General features: G+C 33.4%; 1 protein-coding gene across 1 annotated transcript in view; it reads right to left on the reverse strand.

Annotated features, from left to right (window-relative positions):
• Positions 1–12,251, reverse strand: part of LOC106478374 (lysine-specific demethylase 4A-like) — an 88,656-nt gene that overhangs the window by 31,554 nt on the left and 44,851 nt on the right. The window contains exons 11-12 of the mRNA XM_022381968.1: positions 9,575–9,764; positions 8,035–8,094 (exon numbers count right to left, since the gene is read on the reverse strand). Of these exons, the coding sequence (XP_022237676.1) occupies positions 8,035–8,094; positions 9,575–9,764 (250 nt within the window). The remainder of the gene's footprint in view (positions 1–8,034; positions 8,095–9,574; positions 9,765–12,251) is intronic.

Raw genomic sequence — 12,251 nt, forward strand, 5'->3', positions numbered from 1 at the left:
TATGTATATACTTGAAGGGCATTGCCTGAAATGTTGTATTAAAATATATGTGTAATTAATACCTTGTTGTTTTTGGTAGTATAACCTACAACATACTCCTTGTTTTTCTCTTTCAAAAACTACATGCAATTTCTTACATAGTTGTGCATATCAGAGGACTTCATTTTTGTGTAGTGTGGCTAGTGTAATAAGCAAAGCTGTACAGTACATGAAAAATAATTATTTGAAATACCTGCCAGAATAGGCAGATACAGGGATGAATCATTCCAGGTAAAACAAAAGACTCAACAAGTTGGCATAACCCTGAGAATGGTCTAGTTATTAGTGTAATGGATGGCAAATACTACATAAGCATGTAAACACCCCAGCCATACTTTTGACTGAGTGGTGTGTCCAACTGGTCTCATAAAAATGGGATTACAATGACGTGAATGGGAACTCTCCTGATGATCACCTTGCAACTTGGGAAGCAAGAGTCTCCCACTCCACTAGATAAAACAGGAGGGAAGAAGGCACACAGTGGAAAACACACTAGAGATGTGCAACATGAACAGGAATCATCTGCATAAGGTCCTACAGTGACAGACTGTGTAATAGGTTGCTACAAATAAGAACAGCGAATGCTAACCAGATGGGAGAATTAAATCACATGTAGTGCTGCTTATTATCCCTCCCTTAAAATACAGTCTGGAAAATAAAATGTATATAGTATCAAAACAGTACTGCAGAAAACTCTATCTGAAGCAGACACAAATCAAAGGCAGATGCATTTAACACTGTCTGTTATACCCTGTGAGGCCAAATTGATCACATGGCGAGTTCCATCATCTCTAGTGCATATATATATATATATACGTATATATACTGTGGGAGCTGCAAGAAAAAAAAGAAACAATCAAGAACTCATCTCCTTAGAGAGCCTGTGAACTGTATGAACAGGACAAAGGAAACAAGTAATGTTAGAATGACTGTACAGAGAAAAAAAGGAAAGGAGAGTGATCTGAAAAAACAAATGATCACCCTTCTGTTCAGCCCAAGTCTTGGTGAGAAAGGAGTGGCTTGGGTATAAAACGAACTTGTGGTAAAGAGTGCTGAATGTTTACAAGGCAAATGATGTCAGAGCAACATTTCCTGCAAGTAAGGAGAAAAAAAAAAATGTCATTAAAGAAGGAAAGGAACAGATAGCCAAAGGTTCAAATGGGAGACACGTAGGAAACCTGAGAACAAAATACAAGTTTCAATTTGGAAGAGAAGGCTAAAAGGAGATCCTTAAAAATTGGAGAAAGAAAAGAAGAATGGCTGGGGAAAAGAAAGTAGCTTTTTGACAAACATAAAGATAGAGATTGGACCAATCCTGACTCAGAGCTTCCATAGACAGAGCTGCAGGGTTCTGGACTGACAATCAGAATAATGGAAACATGATGGTGAGAGTTCTCCCAAAGTGGGAACAAATCCACTAAACACCAGAGGATGGAGAGACCACTCAATGGAAAGTTCTTATTTAAGCAAAAAAAGACAATCTGCCTTTGAGGTCAAAACTCCACTATATGACAGGTCAACAACCAAATGAGATGGTCATGGGTCCAAAAGCAATAGACTAGAGTGAGAAAGGAGATTCCAAAAGTGAGTGCCTCCTTGTCAGTTGATGTAAGAAATGACAGTGGAGGCATTTGAATGGATAGTAACAAGATGACAAGATAGAAGATAATGGCAACCAGTAACTTAAATATACTGTTGTAGAGAGACTACTCCTCTGGAGATCAGATGCCAAGAAGGGAGCAAGTGTCAAGAATCACACCCCACCAGATTGAGAGGCATCTGTAATTCTGGGCAAGATGGAGGAAGAGGGATGTCCAGGTTTGTGTGGAAAAACCACAACAGCCAGAGGTGAAAAGGAGGAGGAAAAGGTACATATTACAGTTAACAGCCAGAGCACACTGAAGAGGATGTATATGAAAGTGTCTGAGAGGTACAAGGGATTCAAGAGAAGTTAGAGTTCTTGGAAGAGAAAAGACTTCTCACACAGGAAGAGAAGGAGAAATGAGATCTCTGTGTCTAAAATACGTGATGAAAAAGGCTGGGTTTGCCCTGCAAATGATGTAAAAAATACTCCCAAGTGTATTAGATATTGGGAGAGGGTCAAGATGATCTTGAGAAACTTGACCAGCCAATCAAATCAAGGTGACTCTCAAAGGAGAAGAGAGGTTGCAGCCAAGGATGCTTATCTGGAGGGGGCAAGAATGAACCAGCCATCCATATAGTAGTGAAAATTTGACACAACAAATGCATCCTCCATAAGAATGCCCTCAAGACCTGATTAAAAACATACTAGGCTGTATCCAACTCAAAGGGAAGGGCCTGGAACTAAAAGTTCCAACCTTTGTGGATAAACTAGTGAAAATGACAGGTGGTTGGACAAATCACAATGGGAATGCATCAAAAACATCAACCTCATTTATCCACAGCCTGGGAGAGAACAACCACCTTAAACTAATAAAACCATCCATCTGGAACCTATAAACAACAACAAAAATTTGGTTCAAGGACAACAGATCTATGATAGGTCAACAATTTATTGCCCTCTTGGGAACAACAAATAGTAATACCCCCAGAGTGGGGTTTAGAAACTGTTCCATGGCATTTATAGCTTGAAGAGAAGCTACAGCCTTCTACAGGTGCCAAAGACACAAGGAATCAGAGAGGGTGGAAAGATGGAAGTTGTATAAGGAAAAACATGAAAAGCCTGTGAGAAAACACCTATGCTACCCAAAGGTCTTCTCAAAGGGAGTCCACAGATACAAACAGTGGAAGAACTGGAGTCAAATGGTAGATCCAGAAACAAGTCACTTCGGTAATGGCCAGCCCTCTGAGATGGTGGTATCAGACGATGTAATCCCCATAAGATTTCTGAGGACAAGAAATCTATCAGGTCCTCTAGACTGAGCAAATGTCATATCTTAGTAACCAAAGCAGTAAATGATGAAGGTGGGGTTACCTGTTCCCTGTCAGGAAGGAAAGACCCTGAAGAAAAACAAGTGGTAGGAACAGCAGGATAAAACTGCCAAAAGATGAGGCAGGTTCAGCAGAAGCAATAGAAACAGACGATCAAAATTCTGGATCTGAAAGTAGAATGGAACTTACAACCTAATGCACAAAAGCATAACATTCACTCACTGTTAGTGTCTCTTGTCACCACTGAAAATGTACAAGACAACTCTTATTGTGGAGTGTCAGAAATTTGGGTGTGTGAATTCATAGTTGAGCCAATCCATAAAACCATTTACCTTGAACAGGTCTGATATGTCCATGGTACATAGGTCTTGGTCATGATGCAGCAACAAAAATTCAAAAGAATTATCGAACCTCAAACATCATGTTTAATAACAATGGGAAATATTCCTGTCAAAGAAACCATATCATAAACTCTAGGACACGTCTCAAATCACGTAACTTGAGTAAGAGGAGAAATCAAATTAATGGGAGAAAAGATAATAATTCAAATCAGAAGTTCTAACTGAAATCTATAAAATTTTGTATTTTTCTGTCATGAAAATCAAGAAAATAAAGACTACAATTTTAAATGAAAACTAAATGTTTGAAGCAACAAGTGCAAAATTAATTAGTAATGCAAAAAAAAAGTCTGAAACCAAGCAGTTTCAAGAGAAGAATGAGACTTTTGTATATACAACATGCTCAAGAGGAGTACTGTACATGGAAGATGTGTCACTCTTCTACTGGTGGAAGGCTATAGTCTAATCCTGATTGTACCATATACTGACAGAGTACGTGTTAGCTTTCTCACTATGGGTCTTCCTATGGTCAGGGATCAAAGGGCATGCCATCACGTTTGTATACATACATTCAAAATCTTATTGATCTATTATTTTATGAATGCACACCAATAAGTATGATATCGGATTGTAGATTATAATTAAAATTTTAGTACTAAACATTAGTTAATTTCTTAATTTAAAAATTAATATTAAAACAAAATTCCTAAATATAATTTTTTGTGTGTCACATGGTATGTTAAATGTAGCTTTGTTTCAAATTATACGTTTGTGATGTCCAAATACAAAGTCTATAGTTTCTTATGAATTAGAAACTCAAATTAGCGATACTGACAAACCAGAATATAAAATAAGAACCTCCTGTCTTTTCTATTTGCCGAGATATCACTACATTTAGCAAATCAAACACTGTGGGAAATACTTGCTTACATACATCTACTTCTGTCTATGACGTGTAAAAACCAATCAAAAGCTTAGAACGTACCCCACATTTTTCTCAGCCTCTAGAAAGTAGGGGTAAGTGAAAATGTTATCAGAAAAACAATTATTTTTTTTTTACCCAAATACAGTTTAGTTAGTAAGCCTGATAAATTACAGTGGAATTTTGCAATACTGAGGAGTAATTGGTAGTACTCGGTTATTTCAAAGTGCATATATAAAACCTAAAGAAAATTATTTTGTTGTTCATCCTCCATCAAATTTTGAAAGTAGAAAAAAATAATTGTTTTCTATATTTCTTTATTTACTGTTGTACGTTTTAAGAAAAATAACTGAAATTTAAGAACTTATTTGTAAATAGTAATAATATATACATATGTAATGTATTATAACCAAAAGGTAACTGTATTTTATAAAATACTGGTTAACTAGAACAAACCCAAGACAGGTCACTTTGTAAAGGCCAGTTTTATACTGTTGGATATGGTAACATGAGTGCATGTGCTTTGCATCATTGCAACTCTGTAATGTTAGTTTGACATGGCTGAAAGGTCAATAAAATAAAAATAATAAATATATATAGATGTATAATGTTATAAGATTTAATACATTTAGACTAAACGTTTGTGGTTTCTTGTTATAACTTCTAGTCATTCTATAATGAAAAAAAGTGTAATTTATTTCTATTTCCTAATTTTTAATGTTGGTTATAAGGTCAATCAAATCTACCAAACCCATACAGACACAATAAAGAACACAACAGATAAAATATAATGTTTTTTTTATTAGGAGGTTATAATGATTTTGCATGGAAAATTTGACAATTTTCTGATGCATAAAAGTACTTTTAATCTTAAAATCAAAATTACTTTGCATGTTGGATGATGAACATTTGAAAAAAAAAATAAAGGAAGCAAATCATTACTAAAACTTAATAAAAATATAAAGTTAATATATGCAACTGACATTTTTTGACATAAAAATAGTTTGTGATCTGGTTACTAAAAGAAAAATTAATACTATTCACAGTCACAGTTGTCAATCTTGAACAATGATCTGTATTTCTTTTGCATGAACTTTTGTAATACAAACCTCACAAAACGTGCATATCCAAAACAATGAAGAACAACCAAAATTCAAGGTTGCCAACTCTTATAACATGATATAATGTAGTATACTGATAAAAAAAGAAGCCAATTATATTTCACTACTTCACTCACTAATTCTAGCTCTCAACTACACATTTCTTTTAGGAATATAATCTTTATTAATCACATTATTAGATTCATACAGAGAACTACAATGCTGTAAGATTATCTAAGCCTTCACATGTGAATGCTTCATGTTAACTAGCCATGATTTGGAAATTAAATTACCTGTGATAAAATCTAACACTAATATCCAAAAACTATCTCATAGTATTCATTACATAACAAATATATTTTTTAAATTCTTCATCCATTAACATAGTTTGCATGTGTTCATTAAGTGGGCAACTATCATTTCCTTTTTTATTGTGAAAACAAACTGATAATATCTATACTGATAAATTATGATAGAAAAGATGAACTACATATAGAAGTTGGAGATTCTTGATATTACTCCATTCCCATGCATATGTAAAATTAATTCAAATCAGGTAGACTTAGCTCTAAAATTCTAAAAGCCTTCTCTTGTTGCTTTTATGAAGTCAGCAACCATGTGACTTACAATTCTGAATGTCCTTGATACAACATAGAGCATACAGTAACTTACCCAGAATTCTCCACTCTCCTACCTTTGAGTGACTATTGTGCTTGTGTTGGGAGAACATATAAGTTCTGCTTTCCCACCAAAACCAATTTTCTTGGTGACAGTTAAGATTTTAATGAATTTGTAAGTCAATTAATTATGATATTAATGCTTCTACAAACATCAGGAATTCTTTTTTGTTGGAAACCTTACTCATGTGGGCTACCTTGAGCATGCACAAAGATCCTGTGGCTACACTGTCAGCTCTCACTGATCAATATATTTAAATTATTTATCACAAGTTGACTGATGGTGTCCCCCAGTGACACACCTGCTCTTTTCTCATAATCTGGAACAAGGAAGTTCTTTTGCTGAGGCCCATTTGCCTTCAGTGTTTGAAGCTAGCACTAATCCTGACAAAAGCTTCTGCTAGTTCTTCTTGTTTTTCTCTAGGTATGTTCTATTTAAACTTTTGAAGTATTTTTTTTTACACTTTGAAGGTAGTAGTTATATTTGAGAATTCAGTTCTGAAATCATTATTTCTACCACAATCTCCTGATATTCTGGTCATTTGGAATTTAGCACAGTAACAGCCTTCACGTTCCTCATGCAAAAGCCTTTTAATAAAGGCAATCTTCTGCTACTCAGCATCATTTTGTAATTGTAGGAATTTTACCAAAACTTGTTTCCCATTCAGGAGAAACATGCTAGCAGGAGCTGATTAGGGTTCTAGCCTCATGAATGTTTTCTGGTTGTTCTTCCTTGATAGGAAAAGTTAGTAAAGTTCATCCTCCCGCCTTGCCTTCCTCATCAATTTAGCAATCAACATCTACTGCTTCCACTCATTTCTTTTGACTCTCCACACCAGTGTGGTCATGTATATCTACAAGACACTCAGCTTTAGGGTCCTTTTCCTTCAGTTTTATTATCTTTCTACCAATCCAGTGTGCATACATTTTCTGGGTCAAGAAGCCTCAGAGATCCTTTAAAAAGAGGCAGTTGAAGGAATTTTTCAAGCTTCTTCACATTTTTATTGGATGAGGAAAAGATGGATATACAGAATGTTTATTTGAATATTCCTATTCATTCATAATTTTCATCATTTTTGCCATCAGAGGGTAGTTTCACCACTTCATTGCCATTCCCTTTGGCTTGGCCTCAGCTTTTTACATTTTATGGTCTTCTCTCCATTCACTTGACATCAACTTTCATTTATGTATGGATGATTGGCTTATTCTGACCTCTTCAACCACATAGTATCTTCAATACATTCTGTTGATCATCTAGTTTGCTGTGTGTCTGAGGTGAATCATCAACAAATCCATGTCCCAATTAGTATCAACATAGTATTTGGTACATCTGAGATTTTGGATAAACTCAGTTCATGGAAATCTTTAGTAGTCTCCTATGGCATTGCAAGCCTTTGAGTCTTGTATTTACACTCTGTCATCCACACCTACTACAAAAGACATCCTTTGTGCTTTGGCATTAAAAACTTCTCTTTACAATGTTATTCCAATTGGACATGCTCATATGTGACACCTCCAATAGGACTTTGTTTCTTATTGACATCTGTCTTCAGATCTGCTGTCATTCAGCCTAACTATTTCTTCTATCACTCATGAGTCTCTCCAGTTTTGGTTGAAATGAAAATTTACAACAACTGGATCTTCATTTCTTTTTTCTACAGACCTTTATTTTCTCAGAGATGGCTCTCTCACAGGTGGGGATCTGTGTTGGGGAATCAGTGATGTTCTGGTTTCTGCACCTCTCAAGAAGCAATAACCTACATCAACATATTAGAACTAGCTAGTTGTTTTTGCATTCTTTGTCCAAGAAGCCAGATTATCTTCTAGAGAGTCATGTGTTAGCCCACTCTAGTCTAAGCTATTCCCTTGTGGTGTCTTATTCACTTTAGGCTACCTTCAGGAGTTGGTGCATTAAATCCAAAATTTCCTGTTTATCTCAAACTCCTCAACAAAATGCTACTTCCTTTTTGTTTTTGCTTCATGATAATGGCTTACCACTTTCTTCGACACTTACAGATGCCACAGCTTCCATCAATCTCTTCTGCCCCATTGTACAAGGACCTCTTCCAAGCCTTTTATCTTCACTGATCCCAAGTTTCTTGGCACTTTCTCTTTTTTGTCAGTTCAAACTTCTATGTGTTACTAGTTAGGATATTACATCATCAAAGAATAACGTAACAGAAATTAGAAACAGTTAAGTAGGGGGGGGGCAAATAAGTGTAAGTTATGTTTATGAAACACCTACACTCCCATTACTGATGACCTTCAAAAGTTAATGAGGTGTAGATCTTATGTGTAGTTTATATTTTATAAAGTTTGGTCAAGATCCATTCATCCTGAATTGCAATATCACGTCCACAAGGTTGGGGAACATTTTCTATGTACCAATGACCTTCAAAAGTTACTCAAGTCTACAACTTTGCATGTTGTACCTCTTGTATAAGTTTGTTCACAGTCCATTCAATCTTGAGATACCCTATCCACAGATTGGGTTGGGACAGACTATTTTGCAAAACAGTAGGAGCATAATTAAAATAAATATAACTGTACATCTGTATATGTATTAATATTTGGTTTTTGGATTAAGAGATTATTTAATGTTTTATAATTTATACTGTTTTCTTTGTTAATACTTTCAACACCTTAAAAATTGAAGTGATTATGTAATAACCATGTTTTCAAAAACATAAAAGGGGCTTTTAAATTTTTAGTTGTAAGAAAGTTTATATAATCCATATTTTGTGATCAGGATCGTGAAAGGAACTGCAAAACATAATACTCCTGAGTGTGTTTCCTTTTGAAAAACAGACGTGTGAATTTTTCTTTCCATTGAAACTTTTAAAAATTAGTGTTTATCATCAACTTCATTTTCAACTGTATATTTAATGTAGGAATGGATTACATTCAAATATGAAAGAAAACTGACAATATAATTTGAATCTTTAAAAGCCATAAAATGTTAGCCATATGACAAATCCAAAAAATTTAAAAGTAGCATACAGTTAAATATATTGTTTGTTTTCCTTTACTCAGATGTTGTTCATTTCTATTACATTATTAAACAATAATATAATATTATTACCAATATTGTAACACATGGTAGTTTGAACTGTCATATGATTCTATTCAAAGCTTGTCACTTGGTAATGCTAGGTAAACTATTAAAATGTAATTTTAATTTTTTAAACATACTTATTTTTTATTCATAAATTAAAACATAGCATACAGTCTATAGCAACTGCTACGTGGATGTTGCTTCTACATTCTAGCAGCAAATTACATTTTATCATTCCTTTTTGTTTAGCTTGTAGATGGCTAAGGTAAGCAACATCTTAATTTTCAGCTTGATTGTTAAAAGCAAACTTATATAAAAATACATATGGAATCAAAGTTATAATTTAAGGTGAATAATATGTTCACTATTCAGTTAGACAGTGAAAATAAATTTTCAAATGATGACCCATACTGGAAAGGTAGCCAAATTTCCCTCTTCAGAAAAGGACAAAAACACATACACTAAATAGGTTAAGTATTCAGAATAACATACTTGCATAAATCAAAACAAGTACACAACTTTTACAATACCTTCATCGCTTGAATCCACTTTGGATAAAGGAATGCTTCTTCGAGGTTTTGAAATGGGGTGTCTTCGAATCCCCGTGTTAAGAATCTTCTTTTCTTTGGACGAAACAATCTCAGGTTTTTTACTTTTTTGAATAAAAGTATGAACATTCTTCTCTTCCTTTTCTGGAGATAATGTGTAATTATGGAGCATCTGGATAAGACAAATCCATAAAATATAAAAAATGGTTAACTTTAGGTTGATTTGTTCAACTATATTAACAATCAGACAAAGAAAGTATATCTTTCCAGAAGCACACAAGCAAGTAAAATAAGATGAAATAAAAAAAATATTGTCATTAAGATTACTTTTGCTTTATTAGCCCTAAACTACTGATGGGATCCATAAGATATCAATTTTTAAGACACTGTTTTAGCTATTTACACTCCAATTTGCTTGTGGGTCCATAATTATAGGTTACAGGGTCCATAATAACATACGAGTCACAAACAAATCTAAACAAAAATATCATTAATATTGCTATCAATCCCATCAATTACTGTTGGGATCTTTATGGTTTTTTGTTGTTGTTTTTTTATGTAGAAAATGAGAAATTTCATCCAACTTTTCTGGTCAGTTAGTTACACCAAGTGTTGTAACAGATACATACAAGATTGTTCAATATGATGTAACACAAGTACCCTACAAGTAAATGAACAGTATAAACACAATTTCAGAGGTAAATGATTTACATTTTAATGTCAAACAATGTGCAAGTTTAACTTAAAACACCTACTTGGCAGATCTTGCTGATATGTTAGTTAAATATAATATTATAAAATCCTATGTACAATAATATATATACATGCTTGTGTGTCTGTGCGACAAAAAATTGTAACAAGGTGACAAAAATTGTAACAAGGTATGCTAAAATCTTGAGATCTCATATATGCAACATTCATTTATACACAAACCATTTTTTAGATCTACAGAAAAATGGCATAGATAATTGAAGAGATAAAAGTTAATATTTATCCTACAAACTACAAATAGAACTTCAAAATATTTAATACAGTATCATTTACTTTCCTATTAATATCTTCTTCTAAAATAATTAAGACAATGGGGGCTATAAAATGTATGTAAAATGAACTGTACACATTTCACATAACTGTACACTTTGCTTTAGTTGAAAAACCAATCCTTTACATAACTGTCTTAATTCTGGAAAGTTTATACTTTTAGCTTAATATTGGCATCTTATTGTTACTACAGCTTACTTATATCTAAATTATCAATACGTTGACATTTTAAAAATAAACAAAACTTTTAATTTTCACTTATGAAAATGCAAGACATGTTATAATATTGGTTAAATAAAAAACAAGGAAATAAAACAAATTTATATGCAACATTAACAAACACACACACACACACATATATATATATATATATATATACACATTAGTTACTATTAAAAAAAAGATTGGTAATATGACATAAATGCCAAGAATGAAATCTGAAGAATTTCATATTAAAAATCATCACATCAATAGTTAAAATAAAAACTCATAATTACCTTGAATTAATAATATAGTAATAATTACTGTCAAGAAGTAATGATTTTATCTTCAAAATCAAATTTATGTACATTACTAACCAGTACTTTTTATATTTCAACTTCCCTCACTTTCAATGTACTGATGGTTAACACACTTTATAAAAATGATGTTCCAGGTTCTGTACCACCCTTGGAACTAATTTCTTCTTTTACAGATTGTGTTACCAACTGGTTATGCACTATTATTTGACAATATCACACTATAACAAAGATTTGACACAGTTAATCTCAGACCACACATTCTGTAGGCACCTACATTGTACAGGGAATCAGCTTCTAAGATCATTTTTGGGGAAACCAAAGAAACAAAAGTCTATTTGAACTTTTGTAATTTCAGTTTCTTCATTCATCTTTCTTAGAAAACATTCACTGGTTTTGTTGAGTGGTTGGAAAGTTGTGAGCCTTCATCAACTTTAGATACTTGTTCATTATCTTCTTAACAGTACTAGAACAAATTCACAGCTTCAATGTAATGGCTTAATGGGTTTCCTTTCATAACCCTAGTCTTTTCTTTGCAGATTAAGTCGTTGTTCAAGATTGGTTTGGGATGCAGTTTCAGAACTCAATTCTTCTTAAACATTTCTCAATAAGTTTTTCCCCCTTCTATATCACGCACTAAAGACTCTTCTTCAAAATACTGCATCTATTAACACTTCACCATTTAGAAATATCACTATGAATATCACACCTCAAAAGGACTGTGACACATCCCTATACCTACAAATATACTATGGCAGCACAGAATGCCAAACGATTGGGAAATTGCAGGAAATGAAATACATACATACTAAAAAATGCTCTCCATGGCACCATAGCTAATATTTAATTAATTAGCATAAGAAAATCAGTATTTTATATACTTTACAAGGTTCTTTCTGAGGTGAAAATTATGCCAAACTTATAGTCTAGATCAGTGGTTCCCAACCTCTTCTCCACCAAGGACCCCTTTTATCATCATTTTTTTCCCCCACGGCCCTCGTGTTCCTTATTACCTAATGTTAGTATTTTATGTTTTTGAAAGATTCCGCCTACCCAACAAACTGTTTTTATTAACTAATAATTAACTCGTTCTCTCACTT

This window comes from Limulus polyphemus, unplaced genomic scaffold, assembly GCF_000517525.1.
Source record: "Limulus polyphemus unplaced genomic scaffold, Limulus_polyphemus-2.1.2 Scaffold205, whole genome shotgun sequence".
Taxonomy (NCBI): domain Eukaryota; kingdom Metazoa; phylum Arthropoda; class Merostomata; order Xiphosura; family Limulidae; genus Limulus; species Limulus polyphemus.